The 26,796-nt window shown below is 51.4% G+C and overlaps 1 protein-coding gene across 1 annotated transcript in view; it reads left to right on the forward strand.

The window, feature by feature from the left end:
* The window catches only part of LOC140395604 (dynein axonemal heavy chain 17-like), an 896,966-nt gene that overhangs the window by 67,689 nt on the left and 802,481 nt on the right, over positions 1-26,796 (forward strand). Inside the window, exons 5-9 of the mRNA XM_072483576.1 lie at positions 8,225-8,324; positions 8,505-8,590; positions 12,492-12,617; positions 23,718-23,870; positions 24,100-24,186. Coding sequence (XP_072339677.1) covers positions 8,225-8,324; positions 8,505-8,590; positions 12,492-12,617; positions 23,718-23,870; positions 24,100-24,186 — 552 coding nt within the window. The remainder of the gene's footprint in view (positions 1-8,224; positions 8,325-8,504; positions 8,591-12,491; positions 12,618-23,717; positions 23,871-24,099; positions 24,187-26,796) is intronic.

Consider the following 26,796-nt stretch of genomic DNA (forward strand, 5'->3'; position numbering starts at 1 on the left):
TCACCTTTTCCGCATTTGCCGCCCAATAATAATATAAATTCGGGAGGCCCAACATCGCACGCCCCTGCCGTCTTCTCTGCAGGACCACGTTCCTGACCCTGGCTACCTTCACCCTCCCGCCCAAATAAACAAAGTGGCCGACTTGTCCACTTCCTTAAAGATTGGCTTCGGCAAAAAGACCGGCAGGCACTGAAATAAAAACAGAAATCGCGGCAACGCATTCATTTTAATCGCTTGTACCCGACCTGTCAGCAACAGAGGGAGGTTGTCCCACCTTGCCAAGTCTACTTTCACCTTCCCCACCAAGCTAGTAACATTGTACCTATGGACCCCCCCCCCGCAGTCCTGTGCCACCTGCACCCCCAAATATTTGAAGTGAGGTTGCCGCCCTGCGCAATAGCAGCCCCCCGCCCCCCCACTCCTGGCCAGGACACCACAAAGTTTTCATTCTTTTCCAGGTTCAGTTTGTATCCTGAAAAACCCCCAAATCTTCGGAGAAGTTCTATGATGTTCCCCACCGATGTTCTTGGCTCTGATATAAATCGTCCGCGTGCAGAGATACCCTGGGGCTGGATTCTCCGTGACATCACGCTGAAATCGCGAAACGTGATCGGCCGGAGAATTAGCTCCGAAGCCAAAATCTGGCTTGGCTCCGGTTTCGCGCCGAATCAGCATTCTCCGGATCGTCTAAATTGCGTGCCTGCCGCGGGGCCCAGGAGGTACTGTATGCGTCTCATTATCTGCCCTGATGACTGATTCTCCGGGGCCTCAGTGATTCTGCCTATGGGCCGATTTCCCGACAGCGTGTTTCTAATGTCCTATAAAAAATTGTGATGCTGACATGCTGGCTGAGGCGGCTGCGAGAGGAGGTAGGAGTTGGCGTGGGGGTCTGCGGGCTCCCGTATCGGACACTGCCCGTGCTTTCTGCGGGGAGGGGCGCTGCCAGGGCCGGGGGAGGGGCGGGGAACGGGGGGGAAGTCGAAGCAGCCGCGGAGCCCCCGACAGGACAAGCGCGCCCACTCACCCCGGCCCCTGGGTGGACGCAGAGTATACGGCCTTATGGGTTGGGGGGGGTGCGGCCGTATGGGTGGGTGCCCCTCACCTCCCCAGTCACCCCACTCAACCGGCGACACCCACCGGGGGATCAGTGAGGGCAGCAGGGACGGGCGCAAGGACTTGGGGTACCGACGGGGCGGGGGTGGGGGCCATGCGTGGCTGGGGCGCGTGGTGACAACCGGGGCCACCGTGCAGCCCATGGTACCTGGTTGGGCACGGGTGTATGCCATGATGACATGTCCAGTAATCAACCAGCGATGTTGGCCTCCGTGGTGGCGACTGCTGCTCTGCATGCAGCCCTGTGGCAGCATGAGTGGTGGCGGCTCAGAGAGGTGACGGAGGCTGCAGCAGAGGAACGGGCTGCAGAGAGGCAGGTGGCAGCCACTCAGGCTGGAGGGCCGGCTGCCCAACAAGGCGAGGATGAGGGGGAGGAGGTGGTGCCAAGAAGACGCCAGATGAGGCCACATGTCTACCGCGACCGCTTGTCCTTTGAGGAACTCCAGGACCCGGCATGCAGGAGGAAACTGCGGATGAGCAGGGAGACTGTCAGACATATCTGCCACATGATGGCACACCTGGCACCACATGGGAATGGGGGAGGATACCCATTCCCGGTGGCTGTCAAGGTGGCGGTCGCCCTGAACCTTTACGCGATGGGGTCTTTCTAGTCGCCGAGTGGGGGCCTGTCCGGCATCTCCCAGACGGATGCCCTGTATGCCCTTGCAGACAAGTACATCCAGTACCCAGTGGACTGCGCCCATCAAGATGTCCGGGCAACGGGTTTCGCTGCTGTCGCCGGGATGCCCCGGGTCTAGGGCGTAATCGATGGGGTCCATGTCACCAACCGGCCACTGGCGGATAACTGGCTGCTGTTCACGAACAGGAAGGGGTACGATTCCATGAACGTTCAGGTGGTCTGTGACCAACAGATGCGGATCCTGCACGTCTGCGCCTGGTACCCGGCAGTGTACATGACTCCTTCATACTGGCACAATCTGTAATCCCCGACATGTTCGAGGGACACACCCCACCCCGGCTGCTGGGCTGGTTGCTGGGCGACAGGGGTTACCCGTTATGGTCGTGTCTGATAACGCCTATACGGAGGCCACAGACTGACGCGGAACACCACTACAATAGATTGTGCGACCAGGGGTGTTGTCGAGAGGTGCTTCGGGGTCTTGAAAATGCGCTTCAGGTGCCTGGACCGCTCTGGAGGGGCCCTCCAGTACGAGCATGGAGGGTTGGCCGCATCCTGGTGGTCTGCTGCGTCCTTCACAATATAGCCCAGTAGAGGGGCGATGTGCTGGAGGAGGAAGAGGGGCAAGGGCAGGCATCGTCAGACAAGGAGGATGAAGAGGACAGGGGCAATGAACGAAACATGGGCCCTGGCCAGGCACGGGAGGCCGCACAAAGGTGCCGCCAGGGCCAGCGCGCACAGGACATATTAATCGAGACACGTTTCACCAACTAGGGGGAGGGGTTGCTGGGCAGGGGCACGGACACCACAACACCACACCCCTTCACCACCGAACACCCTCACCTCCCATACCACCGAACACCCTCACCCCCCACACCACTGAACACCCTCACCTCCCACACCATCAAACCACCCGCATGTACAACCCACTTTGTTATATATACCTGCGGCTACAAGCCGGGGGAACTGGGTTGGCAGTAACAGCGGGTCTGGTCCGTGGGATGGAGGATGATGAGAGCCCGCTCTGCGATGAGCTCCATGCTCAATATCGTTAGGCATTGTCTGACTCATGCCCACAATAGCACCTTCCACCTGGGTGATCACTGCATACGACCTGGCCAGTCCATCACACGGTTCTGTCGAATAGCTCGGGACGGAGTGATGGGGACGGTCAGGGGAGGATGGGGGGCTGCACGGTCCACCCACTGGCCTCACTCGTCCACCACCCCTCACCCCCAGTGGCCATCACTGACCGCTCTACCCCCACACCCATCAGACAGATTACCAAGGCTGGTTTTAACGGTGTGAACATGTGTTTATTATGAAGAAATATATACCGTCTGTGCCCTAGCCCCTATAACTAAGCTGTGCCTTGCACCCATCCCAACTTAACTGGTGTCTAACTTTCTTGCCTTACGGACTCTACCGCTACGCCTTTGTGGTTCCCCAGACGGTACAACAGTTGTACCTGTGACTCCTGCCCTGCGACGAGGGTGTCGGTGCGCGCACGTTTCCTGGATGGGCCCGGCTGTTCCACGGACGTTGCGGGTGGCGTGGTGGCGCCCTGTTCTGCGCGCTGCCCACCAGATGCACCGGGGCGGGGGTGGAGAGTACGAGATGCTGGTGTGTTCTGGGACCTCCCCTGCAAGAGTCACCGGCAATGGCTCCCGGACTTCTCCATGGGACGGGGGTGCAAGTGGCCATCCCCCGAGGCCCCCCCCGCCACCTGGCGCTGCCAGTCCTGGAGGCCCGCTCTGGTACCGACAACCGCTGAACGTTAGCGGCCATGGAGCACAGGGAATGGGCCATCTCCGTCTGGGACTGCACCATATCTCTGTACGACTGTGCCACATCAGCCAGTGAGTGGGCCAACTCCCTTGTATCTGTGCGACGCCGGCCTGCACCTGGGCAATACCGCTGATGCTCTCAGACATGGCCTACTGTGACTGGGCCACACTGGGAAGCGCCGCTGCAATGTCCAGCTAGCTCCAGCACATGGTTGCCTATGAGGAGGCAGCCCTGTCCTGGGCCTCGGCCCCTGCCTGCACAGAATGTCCCAGGCATTGCAACTGTATCCCATGTGGGGCAGGGGGATGCGGTGTCCATGCCTCTGGCCTGTGTGTCTGTCCCCCCCGCCCCCCCCATAAGGTCGATGAACCTGGAGGCAATCAGAGCGTCCCTTGTGCGTTGGCCCTGGTGCACATGTTGTGCAGACTGCTGTGCCTGCACGTGACAATGTCCTGCCCATCCTTGCCCTGCCCCACATCCTCCTTGTCGGACAAGGACGGACGTTCATGCTCCTCCTCCAGCATGTCATTTCTTTGCTGCAGGCCACCACAATGTGAGCGGCCCTCCCAGTGCTATACTGGAGGGCCCCTCCAGAGCGCTCCAGACACCTGAACCGCATCTTCAGGATGCCGAAGCACCGCTTGATCATGCCCTTGGTCGCTGCATGGGCAAGGGTGCACCTCGAAGAGGCCAGGAACCATTGTGCCAGGATGAAGGCGTCGTGCACACTCCCCAGGTATCAGGCGTAGACGTGCATGATGCACAGCTGATTGTCATACCAGCTGCACGTTCATCGAGTGGAACCCCTTTCACTATGTGAAGATCGGCCTGTCATGTGCAGGTGCTCGTAGGCCGACATTCATCCCGTTAATTACCCCTGCACTGGGGACATCTTGCCGATGACGGCGAATTCCGCTTCCCGGGCATCCTGGTGGGTGCGGCCTGCATTGAAACGGATGCACTCTGCCAACTGGGCACATAGGGCCTCCGTGACAGCATGGATGCACCTGTACCAAGAGCTCTGTGAGATCCCGGAGAGATCCCCACTCGGCACCTGGTAGGACACCAAGGCATAAAACTTCAGGGCAATGGTCACCTAGTGGGCCATTGGGAGCAGGTGTCGTCCCCCATTGCCCCACGGTGCCAGGTGCACCATGATCCGGCAGATATGTTGCATTGTCCCCCTGCTCAGTGGGCGTCTTCGACCGCATGCCCAGTTCCAGATCGTACAGCCGCAGTGCATCCCCCCGGGCTGCGGCGACTAGGAGGAAGGCTGGTTAAATTCCAATATCCATTGTCTGCAGGGATGAAAAACTGACATGTTAGCATGGTGCTTACCCCTGTGACCAACCAGGTCCAACGGGCTACATGGTGGCTCTGGTTGGCACTGTGGACCCTCCCCTCGCGTGTCCATCCCCACACCCTGGCCCCGTCGGTGCCTGGCTCCCTGTCCCTGGTGCCCGTCCATGCTGCCAAGGGGCCCTTGCCAGTGGTTGTCTCTGTGGCTCCCATCCAGTGCTCCCCTGTAGGGGCTAATGTGAGCATTGCCCTTTTACGGGCCGCGTGATGCCCCATCAGGTGGTGGCCGATTGGGGGGTGAGCGGTATGGCGGAGGGTGGGGTGCGGTGGTTAGGATTGGGGTGCAGGGGTGGTTGGGTGGCGGCACCCATGTGGCCGATCGCACTCCGCAGAACCAGGGGCCAAGATAGTTGGTCAGTGGGGTGAACAACAAGATGACTGCATTGGAGGCCATGCAATGGCGGCCTGTGCCCGGACACTGCCCCAGTCCCATGGGGAGTGGCCCCGACCACACGCCCCTAGCAGGGCACTACCCCGCCGGCCATTAGCAGCAGCCCACTGTCGCGTCTCTCCGTGTCCTACCTCCTCTCTCTCCTCATCACCCCCGCGCTCTCTCCCGATTTTTGAAAGCACAAATGAACCTCGCTATTGGAAATCCCTCCCCACCTCACCCCGGGTCAGGCTCACTAATTATATGCAAACAGCATTTACTGCATGCGGAGTGGAATGCATTGACGCCGCAGACCGGAGAACTGCGATTTTGGCGTGAACCCGGCGCCCGCCACAATTTCGGTGTCAAAACCGATTCTCCGCTTAAGCACCTTTCCTGATTTTGGTGTTGACCCACGGAGCACACCGGCCACAATGTTTCGGCCTCCTTTATCCTTGCGGCCTGTTTTATCCTTGGGTAGATAGTTAACTTAGAACATCAGGCGCCTGCTGAATGTGATCATGACCCCACCCGGGGAGAGAACACCTGAGGTGACTGTCACCCTGGACGCTGAAAAGGCCTTCAACAGAGTCGAATGGAAGTACCTCATAGAGGTACCGGAGCGGTTCGGGCTTGGAACAGAGTTCACCGCCTGGGTGAAACTCCTGTACAACACTCCCATGGCGAGCGTGCAGACAAACACCACCAGTTCTAAGTACTTCCAGCTGCATTAGTGCACAAGGCAGGGAATGCCCATTATCCCTGCTGCTGTTCGCCCTAGTGATTGAGCTACTTGCAGTCGCGCGCATTTCGGGCTAACCGAGATGTCCGATAAAGCTCCCATCTGCAACAACCACAGGTTCACTCCGGGGACCATGGAAACTTCCTTCAAAAGGTGGGACGCTGACAGTTAGGGACTTATACACCAACAACAGACTAACAACGCTCAAAGAGCTGACAGGAAGATTCCAGTTAACGGGGGACAACGAACTTAGGTACCTACAACTCAAAAACCTCCAAAGAAAAGAAACAAGGAGGTACCCATGACCACCATGACAGTCACTACTAGAGGACCTGCTGCACGCGGACATCTTAGGAAAAGTGAACTGCAGTGACATGTATGGACAACTGCTAAGGGGGTCCAACACCCAACTGGACGAGAAAGGACGTACTGGCACTGGAGGGTGTGCAGAGGAGATTCACTAGGTTAATCCCAGAGCTGAAAGGGTTGGATTACGAGGAGAGGTTGAGTAGATTGGGACTGTACTCGTTGGAATTTAGAAGGATGAGGGGGGATCTTATAGAAACATATAAGATTATGAAGTAAATAGATAGGATAGATGCGGGCAGGTTGTTTCCACTGGCGGGTGAAAACAGAACTAGGGGGCATAGCCTCAAAATAAGGGGAAGTGGATTTAGGACTGAGTTTAGGAGGAACTTCTTCACCCAAAGGGTTGTGAATCTATGGAATTCCTTGCCCAGTGAAGCAGTAGAGGCTCCTTCATTAAATGTTTTTAAGATAAAGATAGATAGTTTTTTGAAGAATAAAGGGATTAAGGGTTATGGTGTTCGGGCCGGAAAGTGGAGCTGAGTCCACAAAAGATCAGCCATGGTCTCATTGAATGGTGGAGCAGGCTCGAGGGGCCAGATGGCCTACTCCTGCTCCTAGTTCTTATGTTCTTATGAGACAAGGGAGAAGTGGGAGGAAGACTTGGGGTTCAAAATAGGGTGGGGACTCTGGAGCGAAGCACTGTATAGGGTTAACTCCACCTCCCCGCCAAGGTCCCAGGTTCGATCCTGACTCTGGGTTACTGTCCGTGTGGAGTTTGCACATTCTCCCCGTGTTTGCGTGGGTTTCGCCCCCACAACCCAAAGATGTGCAGGGTAAGTGGATTGGCCACGCTAAATTGTCCCTTAATTGGAAAAAATGAATTGGGTACACTAATTTTATATAAAAGCAAAACTCCACCTCCCCATGCAAAAGGTTAAGCCTAATGCAGCTTAAGTAGTACATAGGGCCCTAACTAAATTGCCCTCCGAGGGTCAGAAGAAGGTGTCCACAAAACGCAGAAGCCATTCACACGGTTGTTCCAAGACCTGTTTGTAGCCAACAACTAGGAAGCCAAAGATCAGGAGGGGGCCACGACACAGTAAGGAAGGAGGAGGGGGGTGCAGGGGCAACAACAACCGAACCAAAAGGAAGAAAAGCAAAAGGAAAACCGCAGGGGACCACAATTACCACGGCAAACACTGCAAGGAAGGAATAAAAGAAAAGGAAGGCTAAACTGCGATGTATTTATATAAATAGTCAAAACCAATCTTGGTTTAAATATATTCTTATATATTTTCCTGTTTAACTCCGACTGTTGGTTCATATGTATATTTGTTTTGTGTACTAAAAACTCAATAAAAAACAAAAAAAAATATGGACTGCCTGCTGGTTCATTTGCATGACATGTATTTGGGGCAGCACGGTAGCATTGTGGATAGCACAATTGCTTCACAGCTCCAGGGTCTCAAGTTCGATTCCGGCTTGGGTCACTGTCTGTGCGGAGTCTGCACATCCTCCTCGTGTGTGCGTGGGTTTCCTCCGGATGCTCCGGTTTCCTCCCACAGTCCAAAGATGTGCAGGTTAGGTGGATTGGCCATGATAAATTGCCCTTAGTGTCCAAAATTGCCCTTAGTGTTGGGTGGAGTTACTGGGTTATGGGGATCGGGTGGAGGTGTTGACCTTGGGTAGGGTGCTCTTTCCAAGAGCCGGTGCAGTCTCGATGGGCCGAATGGCCTCCTTCTGCACTGTAAATTCTATGTTAATCTATTGCTCCTTGCCGATGCGCATTTATTGCGTTTCTCCACTGGCGGCAGCAATTAATCTCCGGAATGGCGAATCCAGGCCATTGTTGTAAAGCATACAGCGTTTGAAAAATAATTTTAAAAATGTTTCTGTATTTCAGTTGTGGATGCCGAAAGTACGCAAAATTTCTGAAGTTCTAGAGAAATCCAAGAGTAGTTACTGGCCAGCTCTGAAAAGCCTTCATGACGACATCAGGGCAGGTACTATCAGAGTAACAAAATTTTGATTCTGTTTTTCTGTGCTGTTTGATAAATACTTGCATTATATTTATGTATTGGAAATGTATTTTGTGATTTGTTGAGTTTTGTTCAGTAAAAGTCATTGGTAACTGATTAACTCTAAATTTGTTTTCTGCTGTGTGCTATTTCTACTAAATATAGGCCTGGAAGAGGCAAGTGATATTGTTTTGTATCTGATACCTCTCAAGTCCTTAATAGAGGATTTAGAGCAAACAGAATATGCAGAGGTAAGCAGAATTGTGTTGGAAGATGTCAATTATGCAAGCAATTGGCTCTCCATAAACTAAAACTTCAGTTAATCATGGTTTATTCACTATTGCAACAGATATCTGCGCTGTGTTCTTTATAATCAGTTAACTGTCCTTATTAACCAGTGATGCATCTTCAAGAATGATTTTTTTCTAACGACCAGATACAGTCTATAATTTACTATTTAAGCCCTGTATTTCACTTCTGTCACTACAACAGCCCAATAATTTGAAATCTACCTATTTATTAAGTTCACCAATTCCAGGTTTAATTTGGTGTGAAATACTGTGACCTCTTGGTCTCCCTGGCCGGGATTCTTGAGCCCCCACGTTGCAATCGAGCCTGGCGCGCGGGCGGAGAATGAGGCATTGGACCCGTGACACCTTTGCGCGATTCTCTGGCGACCGGAGAATCGCCACCAGCCACGCTCGTGCGGTCGATGCGGCGTCAGTCAGGGGCCGTTGAAAGAGGCCCCCGCAGCGATTGTCCCCGGTCGAGTTCCCGCCAGAGTGGTTCTCGTATGGTTCAACCCGGCAGGAGCTCGGCGTTGCGGCTCTGGTGGCCGTCCTGGTGGGGGGCGGGGGGATCAGTCTCCAAGAGGGGTCTCCACGATGGCTAGGCCCACGTTCGGAGGCCACCGATCGGCGGGCGTGTGTGATCTGGGGGTCCTACCTTCTTCCGCACCCGCCCACAGTGTGGGTCCGCCATGTCACGCTGGGCCGGCACCAAAGCGCGGATGCTTGGACCTACAGCCGAAAGTGCAGTGCCCCGTATCGGTAGCAGGAGCTGTGTGGCGCATGCCAGGGCCCTGCTAGCCCCCTTAAAAACGGAGAAATCCCTTGGACTTTTTAGAAAAATGTCCGGAATGATTCACGCCCGTTTTCTGGCAGGCATGGGGACATAGCCCCATTATTGGAAAATCCTGGCCCCTCTTCCTTTTACCCCTATTATTGGTGGCTATGCCGTCAGCTGTATCCAGTCCAATGCTCTGAAATTTCCTCAATAAACTCTCCCTACTTCTTCCCCCTCTCTCCCTTATGACAATCCTTAAATTTATCTTTTCAACTTAGCTTTTTGTCACCTATCCAAACATCTATGTCTTGCTATTAGACGTTTGATAACATACCTGTGAAGTGCTATTGGACATTTTATTTCATTAAAGTGGTATATAAATGAAAGTAATATATATATATAAATGCAACATATGTCAATGATAATTGTTTTGTCACATTGACAAGCTTTACCTGTCAATGTGAATTATTTTATGATGTCTGAAGGTTAAGTTTATCACTGAGCTAATGAGCGTTTAGAATGTGGCAAACGCATTGCTTACCAACCTGGCAAGTTGGTTCATCTCTAAGGGCCAGGAACAGTTAACTGGTAAACAATATACTTCTTTATGTTGTCACAGTCATGCAACATAGACTCATGGATTCATGGATAATGAACAAAAATAGAAGTCAGGTGACCGTTTCATTCCTGTCAATGATATGGAAGAATGCAAGGCCATGAAGCTAGCTGGCAAGTCTGGACAAGACACTGAAAATCTGTTTTCGTCAACCTCCAGACTCTTTCTTTAGTAGATTAAAAAAAAGAATCAAATGCCTGCAACATTTCAAGACCTTGCCTAGAGGGAAGCAAGTGGTACTGCGAATGTTTGGACTTTTAAGACCTAAGTGCATGCCTGTTCTTTTAAAACCAAAGTGTATGCCACCTCTTTTGTAGCAGTGTGTGTATCTGTGATTTATGAAAATACCTGTCATTTGCATGTTACTGACAGTCATAGCACTCGGGGAGTTAAAACACTTTAAAACACGGGGTTAAGAACAAATCTGTCTTTGGTCACGTGAGAGGTGGAAAAAGGAAGACCACCCTACCACCTCTCCCATGTTCATAACTATGTATTCAGAGTGCACATCTGAATAGGAGTTACTAGAAAATATCCCTGGCAACTTTTAACTCAACAAATTTTGTTTTACACCATTACTGTATTGTTCCTGCTGAGTTGCAAACTGGTAAAAGCTGTTGTTTCTGAGACTAGTGTTGCCAATTTAATTTTGTTACAATATGTTGAATTCTCTCTGATAGATATAGGGTGAAATTCTCTGGCCTCCATGTGGCATGTTGTTAGGTATCCCGCCAAGGTGGGCGGCAGCATCTTCCGGTCCTGCCGCTGTCAATGGGATTTCACATTGAATCCACCCCACGACATCGGGAAACCTGACCCCCACCTCCTGTGGAGGACTGGAAGATCATAACGGTGTCTAAGGCTGGAAGATCTTGTCCATAGACTTGCTTATTTTTGAGTAAATTCAAATTGTTCATATAAAGCTCTCTTCAAGTTGATCATTCACTCTTTTCTTAACCTGGTCTGGCTTAAAACATTTCTGTTCTCAATTGTGCTATGATCCAGTTAGGGACCATTGACAAATAAAGAGAAACCTGAACATCTTATTTTAATATAGAACAATGCCACAATTTTCTTTTACAAAACAAACTTCATTGTATATAATAGATCTAAACAAGACAATCACTATTAGCAACAATATGATTTATAATTATGTACATTAGGCACTCAGGTTTGCTTCTTATCCTCTCCAAGAATCTTCTTTAAGACAATCATCCTTAAGACTAATTTACTTCTGTAGGAAGCATCCATATGTATGCCACAGTCCTCAGCAAACCATCTTTAATTATCCATAAATCCAGCTATTCACAGTTTTTTTTTAAAGAGGCTGTCTCTTTGTTCTCAAGAGCTTCCAGATGCCTAGAACAAAGAGACAGCCTCTTAAGATGAAACTGTCGTTAGAACAAAAGCTGCTCCTCTGAGTTAATGGATCATTGCAGAATTATAAAGGTAAACAATCTCAATCCTCCCTTTGAAACTGCCTGGACCTGTCAATCGGAAAGCCTGTAAAAGGCAATAGTTCATGAAATTGAATATAAACAATGCAGTTCAAAGCGTTTAAGCTTCCAGGCATACAAACAGGCTAGAAAAAGTTAGAGCAACGAAATTGACTGTGAAAAAACCATTTCAAAGGTTTCCACCACATTAAACCTTTACCTTCATCTCTAAGATCATTGCACTTGGCATAATGACAGACTGTTTAAAATATTTAGGTGTACAGATGGAAACACTTTCACTTTATTATCTTGAACAACATTTTTGAGATATTGACAGGCAGAGTTCAAAGACTGCAGATGGAAAGAGCAATCAAATGACCCCCATCCCAGGCAAGTCCCCTGATCTGAGCCCTTCCAGTCCATCACAAGCCCCCTTGAACCCCCACCTCCCATGAAGTACTCCCCTCGACACACTGGAGGCATTTGTTGCCAGGGTACTCACCCACTTGTCACCCCTTGGATTTCAAGCCGCTAAGTCCCCATTTCTCAGGACTTTCACAAATTCACGGCGGTATGGCTCTTGGCTGGAGGATCCCAGGAATCAGATAAACTGGGCACCCTGCCCGTAAATTAGATGCAAAACAGCACCAATGAGCCATTTGCATGTTGCCACTGTGTCTGGAAAGCTTGACAGGGCAGGCTGAGAGACTTACAACGGGTTTCATGACCGGCGTGAAACCTGTTTTTGGCCCAATGTCCGATTCACCAGGCCATCAGGATTCCCTCTGCTGGCGGGCAAACCCAGAGAATCCCAGCCCATGGGGGTGGCATCTACCGGTTGCATTGCTCCCCCATTCGGCCACGATATGGTCAGTAGATTGCGTCCCTTAACTCTATTTCTCGCTCCACAGATGCTGTCATACATACTAAGTACAGCATTTGTGTTTTTATTTGTTAATATTAGGTTTGATTGTGAAACGAGCAATTGAAACATTTATCTTTATTAATATTAATATTAAGATCATTTGACTTTAGGTGTCTCCCTATGTTGATGTAATACTGCATACCGTTTGTTTAGTGTGGGCCAATTCTCGATATTACAACACCCCTGCAAGAATCATAGTTATTTTACAAGAGATTTTCAATCTCTTCATTGATATGGTACGTATACATTTTTGATGGCATTGTAGTTTTCAAACCGCATGTTTCAAATAGTTTTATAATATGTTACAATGAAATTAGCTACTTAAGAAACAATTGATTCTGTTTTTCTTATTTACACATTATTTTGGAACCTGTTTAATCGCTCCATTAGCAATCAGCCCTTAAAATACACTGGTTTCCTTGCTGTATCTTTTTGGTCTTTTTCATCTTCCTGGTTCACTCCCCAAGTTTGAAAAGAATCTTAAAACAAGTCGTTCACCAGCATCTTGGGACCCATGGCTGGTTAGCAAATAAATTTGCACCTTGAGCTGACTTCTACCTTGCAGACACCGAATGCATCTGACATTCCTGCTTTGATGGTCATCCCATCACCGAACATTAAGCCATATGTTCCAAAACAGTCACTGACCTCATCTGCTCCAATGATCTTCCCTTGGTGGCTTCCTAATTCATAGGGATCAATCTACCAGCCACGTCACACTTGACTGGGAGCATGGCCCGGCTGGTTGATGCTGGGTGAGGCCCCCGCAGACTTCCTGGCAGCCACTACGTCTTGCGGGATCTAACGAAGCCCGTGAGGCTTAGCAACCAGGATCCGGCCCACATAGGCGGGACCAAGCTACGGGCGCAAGTGTACTCACCCGTGATCTAACGGCCTCCCCAGGGAGTTCCCAGCTGGGTGCCGTTCAGTACTGGTAATGTAGCCACGTAAAATGGCTGCGTTCCGATTAATCTGGCCAAAACCCAGTTTAAAACGGCTAACCCGAAAGACTGCTGGGAAAAGCAGCCAAGAAGACACAAGCAGGCAGCTGCAGACAGTTTGCATATTCGGCTCTGGGAAGGTAGCCCAGATCGATACTCAGGGCTATCAACAGCCCATCAACCCAGGTATTCACAGTTGCATTCAGGACTGTTTGCAGCCAATCTATTCAGACATCCACAGTTAAATCGGCTATCCCGGGAACAATTGCAACATATTAGCAATTGAATACCGGGCCAGACCTGTCGGCGCCTGCAGTGGCCGAAACAAAGACAGGTGAGCGACCACCCCCCGATCGAGGAATCGCCTCACCATTGGACACATCGACCCCAGAGATTGGGGACAGAATCCAATCACTTGGGACTCAGGGTCGAGGGCCGCCCCTGGAGGCGGGAAGCCCCTGGGCCCTATAAAAGTGAAGGTCCAAGTTCAGATCTCTCTCTCTCTCATCTTCGCCTGCTCGAGACCTTCGCAAGACCAGCCACTGTGTATAGTAAGTTTGAATCCAGCGATCGCTATCCAGTAGAGACACCTATCCACCGACCTGTAGCAGCCTTTTGAATCCCGCGGGCCAGATTTGATTGGACAAGCCATTCGTTTCCCTGACCTGGTGGGCTCTTCCTAAGTTAAGTATTGGCCAGTAGTGATAGGTTTATTATATAGAAAGTAGTATTAGGGTATTAATATTGCTTGTTGTATATAATAAATGACCGTTGTTTTAATCCTTACTAAGCGGTGTGCTGTGTTATTAATCATAACCTGAACTTGAACCACGTGGCGGTATCATAAAGATACCTGGCGACTCATGAGCAAAGGTGACGTAAACAGAGCAAATAGACTAAGGTTAAAAAGAGCAACAGTTCACACAAACGTGGGCCAGGCGGAATGGCACCCGGAGAGTCTCCCGGGCAATCGGAGGCCCCTGGGTGGCCAGCTGTAGTGCAGGGTGGCCCCTGGCCTTTCACCTAGAACGTGGGTACCTTGACATTGCCTGGCTGGTACCTTGGCACTGCCACCCAGGCACTGCCAAGGGGACCAGGTGGCACCGCAAAGCCAGGCGGTGCTCTACCAAGGTGGCATTGCCAGGTTTCCCACGTGCCAGGGTGCCACTGCCAAGGGTCAGAGCCTGATAGGGACCATGCCCATGAAAGGAGGGTGAAGGGTATGAAGGGGCCTCTGGAAGGTTGGGGGTGAAGAGTGGGGGTCCTGGTAGGGGGTGGTCCCAAAAGGGCGCGGGAAGATCTGAAAGGAGGGGCACTCAGCGATCCCACAGCGGGGAGTCCTCAATGGGGTTTGTGAGGTGCTGCCCATATGTGTGTGTGTGTGTGTGGGGGGGGGGGGGGGGGGGGGGTGACATTGCCCATGAGTGGGGAGTAAGCACACTTAGAGATCGGGGCACCCCTTCAAAATGGTGGCCCGATCTCTTGAGGAGCCGGTCTGGCTAGTGGGTTCAGCTCCCCAGTGATGAAAATAATTCTAAGAGCGCGATCTAACGGCTGTGTTGTGGCAGGTGTGATTCCGAGCGAGACGGTTAGATAGTGGGAGAGTACGCAGTCTGGAACCGCGCTAGGCGCCAATCGGTTTCCAATCTAACCAGCCCTTTCCTGTTGGCGAGATCCGGATCCCGCTGCAGCGTGGTGAGAAATACCCCGCATGCAGCGACCAATGTCCGACCACCCAGGGGCTGGGTCCGGGGAAATTAACGTGGCCGGAAAGTGGGTGAGTGCACCAGGGAGGGGGCCAGCACCCGGTCCAGGTAACGTAATGTGTAGGTGTCTTGGGTATAGGCTGTGAGGTCAAGTGAGCAAGATCCTCACTGCGGCTGGTGGGGTGTAGCAGGGCATGCTGGGCTGCGGGGAGCAATGGGGGAATGGAGGGTCCCAGGGTAGAAGACACCACTGGTTGTTAGTCTCACACCCTCTTCCAAATCCTTACAGAAATTACACGGGATGGACGCTATCTTGGACCCTCGGAACCTGCCCTAGAAGCAGGCCAGACGCCGGAGAAGGCAGCGCCAGCACCGTCAACAGAGACTGGAGGCGGCAGCTCATGTGCAGGGTCCCGCACCACACCCTGAGGACTTGGCTACCCATCAAGCCAGGGAGGGACCCAGAGGGGGAGGCCCACAGTGGCCCAAGGTGTACAGGCGTCGCTGGTCATTCGAACAGATGATGGACAGCATGTGCCGTAGGAGGCTCCACCTCAACAAGAAGACGGTGCGGTACCTGTGCCATATTCTTGCGGACTTGTCACCATGTGGAGGAGGAGGATACCCACTCCTGGTGGCCGTCAAGGTCACAGCCGTGAGCTTCTACGCATCAGGATCATCGAGCGGGGACTTGTGTGGCATCTCAAAAGATACAGCTCACAAGTACATCCATGAAGTCACGGATGCCCTGTTTGCCCGTGTAGGGAACTATATAAACTTTAACATGGACCAAGCCTAACAAGATCCCTGGGCAGCAGGATTCTCCACCATCTCCAGGATGCCCCAGGTGCAGGGGACAGTAGAAGGCACGTATGTTGCCTTACGCTCACCGGGCCATCAGGGAGTGCCTTACATCAACAGAAGTGTTCCATTCCCTGAACATCTGGCTCGTGTGCAACCACCACATGAAGATCATGCACGTGTATGCACACTTCCCAGGGAGTGTGTACAACAGCTACATCCTGCGGCAGTCAAACATCCCCGGACTCTTTGAGGACCACCCCAAGATGGCGCATTGGCTCGTGGGGGATAAGGGGTACCCACTGAGGATCGGGTTAATGACGGCAGAATGGAGTACGGTGACCGATGCGGAGACTCGGTACAATGAGGCCCATGTGACCGCCCAGGCTGTCATGAGCGATGCAGTGGACTCCTCAGATTGGACCTTGACCGCTCTGGTGGTGCACTGGAGTAAACTCCCCAGAGGGTCGCCACTTTGTGGTGATCTGCTGTGTCCTATATAACCTGGCACAGCAGCGGGCCGACGTACTAGAGGTGGAGGGGGAGTGTTATAACCTGCCTGCTTACGATTGGCTGGGGACTAATGACTATCCCATGATCCTATGGGAGTATGAACTTCCCCAATGAGGGGGGCGGAGAAACTCCTAGTATAAATAAGCTGGCCAGTTCAGGAACCAGCAGGAAGGAGAAGGTAGCAAGGGAAGTTACTGCTACTGTTATGTATATATTGTTATAGTAAATAAACGTTATTATTTTGTATCCTTAAAACTTGTGCTGGATTCTTCGTGGCCCTTACAAAAGGGAGGAATATGTGGGAACATCTGAGGATGAGGAGGCGCCGGACCAGGAGGGGCTGAAGAAGGAGCCCAGGGAAGACCCGCAGGACCACTGAAGGATGGACGACAGACGGGAATGCCGAGTGTCCAGCATGCCCGGAGGGCCAGGGAGGCCCTCACACTCGCCTGCTTCATATAGGACGTGACCTCATCTGTCAGTTCCCCAACCCCATCCCTTTGCACCCCTCCCCTCACCATCCTCCTCCCCCCTCCATTCCCACTCTCCCAGGGGCCATTTAACATAATTCAAGGTGATGGGACTGTGTCAGCACTGTCAGCGGGTCATATTCGAGGGCAGGCGGGTGATGATAACCCACAGAGAGCTGAGCGCTGGAGCTCCTCGTTCAATACTATCACATGACCCATGCCTGTCTGCTGAGTGCTTGCTCACAACCATCGGCTACACGTGGTGTGCCACGGGGGGGAAGGAGCCCAGGACGCCCATGACCGGGGAGATGGGATTGGTGCTCTGCCCGCAATGCTGGTCAAAGTGCCAGAGGCGTCATACTCATCGAGGCCAACAGACTTTAATACTGAACAGAAGTGTCCCCAACTGCCACACACTCCTGATGGTGCCGCCCCACTCATCCCACACCTCCCAGAACCCCCATCTTTCCACCTGCACCCCCTTACTCTCTGCCCCACCCCCCGGTGCCCTTTCAGTGATCCTCGGCGTGCTTAGACTTCAATGCTCTACCACTATGTCTAGGTGTGCCCATCAGAGGTGGACGCAGTCTGCTGTCTGTCACGTCTTGTGGCCTTCAATGCACCTGGTAGGTGTCTTCTGCGGGTTCTGGGGCCGGAGGGCCCGGCGCCCTTGCCGGTGGTACATGCCCTGCCGTGCTACAGTGTACCGGGTGCAGGCTGCGTTACACGCCATTCTCAGGGGCGGTGAAACTTGGAGGGGCTCGTTAGAACCGTCACACTCCGTAGAATGGCTCCGCATTGACACCTAGCACCCTCTCCTCCCCTTCGGTGCCCAAAGGGCTCTGGGCTGCATTTTGGAACAGAGGGGCAGCTTGATTCAGCCCCGGCTACTCCCTGCATCAACTGGCTCTACCAGCCCCGGCGGCTCCCCAGTGTCCACAGCATGGTGTCGACATCCTCGGGCGATAGTTCTGAGTGACTGGGATATGTCCCCCTGCGATTGGGGCATGCTGTCGAGGAGCTCTGCCATGACCTTCACTGACTGAGCCAAGCCTAGGACACCTCCACATGCTGCTGATGTCATACACCAGACTCCCCACTGCGGTTGCCACCCTGGCAGTGTTGGCCTCGTGCCACACATTGCCGATGTCATCTCCTGACCTTGTAGCTTCTGGGATTCCTCCAATTGGCTATGGAGTTGCAGAACAGTCACTGACATCCCCATCTGAATCTCACGGCCGCACCCTAGCATCTGCATCAGGTCTGGGTAAATCTGTTCCAGAGGCTCAGCACATAACTGGGATCCAGCTGGATCCTGGGATCCACATGGGCGTTCCTGCCCCCACCTGATGTGCATCAGCAACTGTGTGGTGCTCACCAGAATGTGCCCCAGAAGTCTGTCCACTACTTTTGTCCACCAAGGTGTGTGTCTCTGTGCTGGAGGAGGGTGGGGATGACAGCTGTTCCGCGACTATTTTGGTGCCATCGTCAGAACTCCTCCGAGATGTTCTCTTGGGAGGTGAGGTGGGGCCATCCCGAATGGGCCGTGGTCGGCTGCAAGTCCTGTGGGAGAGTGGACATGTGGTCAGTGGGAGAGATGGGTTCCCAAAAAGAAAATGCTGTAAAATCTCAGCAGATCTGGCAGCATCTGTAGGGAGAGAAAAGAGCTAACGTTTCGAGTCCACATGACCCTTTGTCAAAGCTGACAAAGGGTCATCTGGAGTCGAAACGTTAGGGAGGGATGGGTTAGTCTCTATGGTATTAACTCACGTTTGACAGGCCATCAGCGTGTGGGCCAGGGGATCCTCACCCCTGCATTGTGCACCAACCGCCATGGTGGTCACTGCTTGGCCCTCGGCCACCCCCACAACCTCCAGGGCCGGTTTCTCATGGGGGGTGAGGACTCTGATGTCCGGCATCCCGCTGCCCCTCTGGGCCCTCAACCGCCAGTTGTGGGCCAATTCTCCTGCGGGGACATAAGAGAGGGTATCATTAACCACATGCTTTGCTCATTGTTGGGGGGAGGGGCTTGGGGGTAATGTAAGGGGGTTTAGGGAGATGGGGAATATGGGTTGGGTGGGGGGGTGGCAGTCGGGTGTCTGGTGCAAACTCAACCGAGTAGCCCGGTTGACGTTATTGCGGCACTGGGTGTCTCAGGCGACAGTGACTGTCCTGTGGCTGTCCCTCCTGGACACCATGGGACCAGGGGGCGGGATTCTGCCGTAATCGGCGGTGCGGGCAACTCCGGCGAGAAGGAGTGGTATTAACCACTCCGGCGTCGGGCCGCCCCAAAGGTGCGGAATCCTCCCCACCTTCAGGGGCAAGGCCGGTCCCGGAGTGGTTTGCGCCGCGCCGACCGAAGGGCCTCCGCCGTCCGGCGCGAATTGGGGCATGCGCGGGAGCGCCAGCATGTGCTGGTGTCATCCCAGCGCATGCGCAGAGGGCTTCGTCTTCCCACTGGCAATGGCAGACTGCTACAGCCGCCTGTGCGGAAGAATAGAGTGCCCCCACGGCACAGGCCCGCCTGTGGATCGGTGGGCCCCGATCGCAGGCCAGGCCACCGTGGGGGAACTCACGGGGCCAGATCCCCTCGCGCCCCCCCGAGAACCCCGGAGGCCGCCCGCGCCACCATGTCCCGCCGGTAAGGACATACTCTAATTTACGCCGGCGGGACCGGGAAAAAAATGGGCGGCCACTCGGCCCATCGCAGGCCGGAGAATCGCCGGGGGGGCCGTTGACTGGAGGCGCGATTCCCGCCTCCGCCAAATCTCCGGTGCCGGAGAATTCAGCAGCCGGCAGGGGCGGGATTCACGACGCCCCCCAGCGATTCTTCGACCCGGCGGGGGGTCGGAGAATCCTGCCCAGGGTATCCTGTTTGTCGACCGTGTCTAGCAGTTGTCCCAAGCCTGAGCTGCCAAAGTGTGTGGGGCTGGTCATCATGGCGGCATGGCTGTGAGCGGAGTTGAGTTGACTGTGCAGGAGCGGGAAATGCTGCGAGATCCCCAGTGCTTGGTGCGACAAGGCCGTCACAGCGAAAATATGTTAATTAGTCCACTTAACGAGGCCCCAAGGGATTCACACCGCAATTCATGGTTCGCTGGTTGATTCGCCTGGGACCGCTCTTGCCAGCCCCCTGCTAGCAAGTGACAGCCGCACTTAAACCACTTCTACACAGTCAGCCCCACTCCCCTCACAGCCATGCCTCCATGGAGACCAGCCGCAACCTGGAATGGTCACCGACCTGGAATGACTGCTAGATACAGTGAGGGCCAGACAGGATACCCTCCTCCCCCGGGTAGAACGTAACCTGGCCGTCACAGGTGATCGCATTCTTGCAAGTAGGTCAACTCAGCTGGAAAAGTGACTAAGGTGGATGGACCTGAAACCAGATTTGAGAGAGATCTGGAATAGTGTACCTTTTGGGTGAAGATTGTACCATCGAACTCGGGTGATGTTGAATTTCTGATGTCTGGGGATCAGACTCACTCTGGGAAGAGGAGCTAAAATACCTCATGAGGGAGACAGCTTTTAAACGATTTTGTAGCTCACAGTGATGACTGTCGCCTGGGTGAGTTGCTGAGACATTTGGGGAGCATGTCTTGCAGATGCCTTCCATTTAATGTGTAGTTTATGGCATGTTCAGCCACACTTTGCCTGCTAATTGTTAATCTCATAACAATTCTATCTGTTTGTATAAGAAAGGATAGATTAATGACTGTTTGCTTTGTTGATTTTTTAATAATAAAACTTCCTGTTTGTTTAAATGGAATCTTGTGGTTCTATTCTCTGGTATGTAACTGGGATTTCAAATTTCATCTACTGTAACAAAAAACAGGTTATAGGCCCTTAACCGGTTTTGAGCAAACTTTGGGGGTCTTTGGTCTGGGATCATACCAATATTCGGAGTTCTGGGGCGTCATTCTCCGACCCCCCGCCGGGTCGGAGAATCGCCGGGGGCTGGCGTGAATCCCGCCCCCGCCGGTTGCCGAAGTCTCCGGCACCGGATATTCGGCGGGGGCGGGAATCGGGCCGCGCTGGTTGGCGGGCCCCCCCGCTGGATTCTCTGGCCCGGATGGTCCGAAGTCCCGCCGATAAATTGCCTGTCCCGCCGGCGTGGATTAAACCACCTTTTGAACGGCGGGACAAGGCGGCGAGGGCGGGCTCCAGGGTCCTGGGGGGGGCGCGGGGCGATCTGGCCCCTTGGGGGTGCCCCCACGGTGGCCTGGCCCGCGATCGGGGCCCACCGATCCGCGGGCGGGCCTGTGCCGTGGGGGCACTCTTTCCCTTCCACCTCCGCCACGGTCTCCACCATGGCGGAGGCGGAAGAGATTCCCTCCACTGCGCATGCGTGGGAAACTGTCAGCAGCCGCTGACGCTCCCGCGCATGCACCGCCCCGAGATGTCATTTCCGCGCCAGCTGGCGGGGCAACAAAGGCCGTTTCCGCCAGCTGGCGGGTCGGAAATTCCTCCGGCGTCGGCCTAGCCCCTCAATGTTGGGGCTCGGCTCCCAAAGATGCGGACCATTCCGCACCTTTGGGGCGGCACGATGCCCGTCTGATTGGCGCCGTTTTGGGCGCCAGTCGGCGGGCATCGCGCCGTTTCAGGAGAATTTCGCCCCTGGTCTGGGGTTGTAACATCTTTGCTGACTTCTCTGTCTCAATTTCTGGCAAAAGTCTGTCAATTAATATCCATATAAGCCCAATGACTCCCATAGCTACTGCGACTACACTTCCTCACACAGTATCCCAGGTGTCACACCTGGTCCAAAGATGCAAACTTCCACACCAGCATTTCTAGATGCCTCCTTTTTCTCCTCAACCAAAGACTCCACCCCCCCCCCCCCCCCCCCCCCCACCATGATTGGCAGGGTCCATGATTGTGTCCGCCACATTTCTTCAGCCTTTGCCCCTTCCTTCCATCCCAGAACTGTGTTATGGTTCGCCTTCACAAACAAAAATAGAAAATACTGGACAATTTCAGCAGGTCTGACAGCATCTGTGGAGAGAAATGGGAGCTAAGGTTTTGAGTCTGGATGACTCTTTGTCAAAGCTAGAGAGAACTGGAAATGGGGTCAGATGTATACTGTAAGTGGGGGGGTGGGGGTGCTGGTGGGGCTGGATAGGGTGGAGATAGACAAAGATGTCGAGGACTGAAGATAAAAGGAATGTAAATGGCATGATTAAGGCTAAGAAGGATGCTGATAGTGGTGCATGAAGAGAATGTGTGAATGGCCGAACAAAGGTGAGCAGTATGTGAAAGGGAAACTAGGAACAATTGGCCCAAGTGGAGTGGGAGGAGCGGGGGCGGGGGTTCTCCTTGTCCTCACTCACCACCTCATTAACCCCTATTTTCAATGGATCATTTTTCGTGTGATACTACCACCAAACACATCTTTTTCACCCTTCCCTTCCACTTTCAGCATTCCGAAGGGAGTATTCCCTTCATGAGACCTTTGTCTACTCCACAATCACCCCAAATTCCCATCCCCTTTCCACAGCACTTTTTCAAGCAAAAGCAGGAGATGTTTCTCCTGCCTTTTTACTTCCTCTCTCCTCACCATACAAGGCCCCAAATACGTCATCCAGGTATGCAGTGATTTGTGCACTTTCAATTTTTATTTGCTGCTTACAATGTGGTCTCCTACGCACTGGGAAGACCAAAAGCAAATTGGTGACTGCTTCAACAGCAAAAACAGAAAATACTGGACAGTTTCCTCAGGTCTGACAGCATCTGTGGAGAGAAAAGGGAGCTAACGTTTCGAGTCTGGATGATTCTTTGTCAAAGCTCCTTTGTGGAAGCACTTCCATTCAGTCCGCAAACATGATCCCGAGTTTCCAGTGGCCTGTCATTTTAATAATAATAATAATCTTTATTGTCACAAGTAGGCTTATATTGCAATGAAGTTACTGTGAAAAGCCCCTAGTCGCCACATTCCGGCGCCTGTTCGGGTACACGGAGGGAGAATTCAGAATGTCTAAATTACCTAACAGCACGTCTTTCGGGACTAGTGGGAGGAAACCGAAGCACCCGGAGGAAACCCACGCAGACACAGGGAGAACGTATTGACTCCGTGCAGACAATGACCCAGCTGGAAATCGAACTGGGACCCTGGCACTGTGAAGTCACAGTGCTAACCATTGTGCTACCATGCGGCTCACATTTTAATTCTCCACCTTGCTCTCACACTGACAATTCTTGACCTGCTGCACTGTTCCAGTAAAACTCAACATAAGCTTGAGGAACAGCATCTTATCTTCCAATTGGACACTTTATAACCTTCTGGATCGACATTGAGTTCAACAATTTCAGGCTATAAACTCTGTCCCCCCCCCTTTTTTTCTTTTCTTTGCATGTTTTAGTTTTTCTCTAACAGCGTATTTTAGTTTTCAGAAAATAGCACACCATCTGTAGGCACATCATTTGATTCCTTTCTTACCCTGTCACCATTCCCTTTTGCCTTGTAGGACTCTTCTGTCAATGAATCTCTCCTGTCTTCCACCCTATCACAAACCTTTTTGTCCTTTTCCCATCCACCCCTTGCTCAAAACCAATGACAGTCAACTCACGTTCTTTATGACCCCCACTGTCGCAAACCTTGCCAATGTAGTTGTACACTTGATCACAGTACGCAGCCCCAACCCTTCACTCACCCACTAGTAAGAATGATGAACTCTCACCTTTTCTATGCCACTCCTATGTAGAAAGCACGAACTGCGTAAGTGCTGACTCTGCGCATGAACAAGTTCGCCGTTCATGATTTTACACTTCGTGAGAATTTGTGAGAATGTTGACAAATTTCAGTTATAATTTTGGTATTGTTTAAATGTATATTCAATCGAGGATGCTGGGCTCTCATCCTACATTTTAAGAGGAGTAATTAACACAATGAAAATCTTTTTCTGTAGACATGTCACTTTTTGAATCCAGATGAGTTAATGAAAGGATTACAGGGAGAAATAGAGGAGGTTCTGCAAACAATCCACCTGACAATATCTGTCTTGAAGAAGCTTTACCAAGTTTATGATCATAACCGGTCTGAAATGCACACATTCTTTAAGGTACTGTACATTCAGAATGTTTTACATTGAGCGATTTAAAACAATAAATTTGAATACTTTTATAGTAATATCGTTATCGATTTACCTGCTTTTATCCTGCAGAAAAGGTTCCAAGTCTTGTGTTCCTTACAGAAAGGAACACTATATATTTGCAAAGAACCTGTGAGAGAATGCTACCAAATGTTTCTCTGATAACTGTCACTGAAAAGTATATTACCTTCTATTTTAGGATAGAGAACCAAAATACTGGGAATTCCCCTCACATCTTGTGTTTGCAAGGTTGGACAGATTTATGCACCGATTACAGACTATTGAGGTACTGTATTTTATATATATTCTGCTTTTCATTCCTTTTCTGGGGACAGTTTGCACATTCTCTCCGTGTCTGTTTGGGTTTCACCCCCATAACCCAAAGGTGTGCAGGTTTGGTGGATTGGTCACCTAAATTGCCCCTTAATTGGGAAATAAAATAATTGGGTACTCTGTCTCCCCTCTCATGTGAATGTTAAACATTATGTGGCTATATGAGAAATTTTTCTGGTGTCCTAGCCAACCTTTATTCCTCAACAAAAGGTGATCAAAAACGGATTAGATTATGGACATTGACACATTGGTTGAAATTTTCGGTTGTTCCGGTGGGCGGAAGCTTCTAGTCCCACCAATGGTGACCCCACCACCCCCGCTGTGGGTTCCCCGGTAACGGAGAGCACAAACAATGGGAGACCCCGTTGATAAAGGTGGTCTGGAAGAACCCGCTGTTAGCCAATGACCAGCCGCCTCCGCATGCGGTGGGGACGGGGGTGGGGTGCAAAAATCTGCCCATTGTTTGTGGGAACCTATTTTGTGATATTTTGCATTTGGATTTGTCAAAAAATAACAGCTGTATTTATGCTTTACAACTACTTCTATGGTTGGAAAATGCTTTGCAACATCATGAGGATGAAAAAGGCAGTGTGCAAATAGTGATTTTCTTTTTCTTTATTGAAGCTTCTAGAACATCACAGATAGCACCCAGAAGACCATCAGATATTTTCATGACACATGAATGAAAGAGATGCCTCTGCTTTAATGTGCTCGCAAACCCTAAAAAATGTTTTTTGCAAGCCATCCAGGGAGCAATCTGGATACTTCCTTTGATGTAGCTATTTGTTTTAAAAAAAACATGCTTAGCTGCTTTCCGGAGACCAGAGCTACCCTTTTAATTATCCTTTTCAGCGTATGTTGGCATCAATGACTAGGCCAGCATTTGTTGCCCTCCTGAACTACTCTTAAGAAGGTGGTAGTGAACCGTTTTCTTGAACAACTGCAGTTCATGTCGTGTAGGTGTACCCATACCCATTGTATGTTATGAAATGAGTTCCAAGATTTTGCCCGAGTTACTGTGAAGGAACAATTCCAAGACAGGATGGTATATGGCTTTGAGGCCAACATTCAAGCGGTGGTGTTCCCATGCATCTGCTATCCTTGCACTTCGAGGTGGCAGAGATTCTGTGTTTAAAAGGTGCTGTTTCTTCAGTAAACCTTGTAGATTGTACACATTGCTGCCATTGTGCCTGGTTGGGGGAGGGAGTGAATATTTGAGGTGGTGGATGGGGTGCCAGTCAGGTGGGCTGCTTTAACCTAAATGGTGTTAAGCTTCTTGTGTGTTGTTGAAGTTGCACTCATCCAGACAAGTGGAGCACTCCTGACTTGTTCCTTCTAGATGATGGTGAACATGATTTAAGGAATCAGGAGGTCAGTTATATGGAGAGGCGGTGGCATAGTGGTATTATCGCTGGATTAGTTATCCAGACACCCAAGATAATGATCTGTGGACCTGGGTTTGAATCCCACCATGGCAGGTGATGGAATTTCAACTAAGTAAAATAACTGGAATTAAAAAAGCCTAATGATGACCATGAAACCATTGTAGATTATCGTAAAAAACAATCTGGTTCACTGATGTCCTTTATGGAAGGAGATCTGCCATCCTTACCTGGTCTGGGCTACATGTGACTCCAGACCCATTGCAATGGGTTTCACTCTTAAACACCATCTGAAATGGCCTAACAAATCACTCAGTTGTATTCAACCGCCACAAAAACATAATAAAGAAATGAAACCGGACGGACCACCTGGCATCGAATCAGGCACCGAACACGAACCTGAAAAGTCCTCCTTACCAACATCTGGGGGCTTGAGCCAAATTTGGGAGAGCAATGTTCTAGACACCACTATCACCATTCCTCTGTATGTCCTGTCTCACGGGCAGAACAGACTCAGCAGAGGTGGCAGCACAGTGGTATTCAGTCGGAGGGAGTTGCCCTGGGAGTCCTCAAGATTGACCTCATAGTATCTCCTCATAGTTAATACCCTCCATACCAGATAACACCCTGGTAAACCTTTTCTGTACTCTCTCCAAAGCCTCCACAGTATTCCAAATGTGGCTTAACCAACGTTCTATATAACTAACATAATTTTCGAGCTTTTATACTCGATACCCCGTCCAATGAAGGCAAGCATGCCATATGCTTTCTTATCACCATTCCACCTGTGCTGCCACTTTTAAGGATCTGAGGACCTGCACGCCCAGATCACTCTGTGTTTCTATGCTCCTGATGGTTCTGCCATTTATTTTATAGCTCCCACCTGAATTGGATCTACCAAAATGCATCACCTCGCATTTGTCCGGATTAAATTCCATCTGCCATTTCTCTGTCCAATTTTGCAGCCTATCTATATCTTGTTGTATTCTCTGCCAATCTTCATCACTATCGGCAACTTCTGCAATCTTAGTATCATCCACAAACTTGCTAATCAGACCCGCTACGTTTTCTTCCAAGTCATTTATATATATTACAAAGAGCAACGGTCCCAATACTGATCCCTGCAGAACACCACTAGTTACAGACCTCCATTCGGAAACACACCCTTCCACTGCTACCCT

The sequence above is a fragment of the Scyliorhinus torazame genome, chromosome 18, assembly GCF_047496885.1.
Source record: "Scyliorhinus torazame isolate Kashiwa2021f chromosome 18, sScyTor2.1, whole genome shotgun sequence".
In the NCBI taxonomy this organism is placed as follows: domain Eukaryota; kingdom Metazoa; phylum Chordata; class Chondrichthyes; order Carcharhiniformes; family Scyliorhinidae; genus Scyliorhinus; species Scyliorhinus torazame.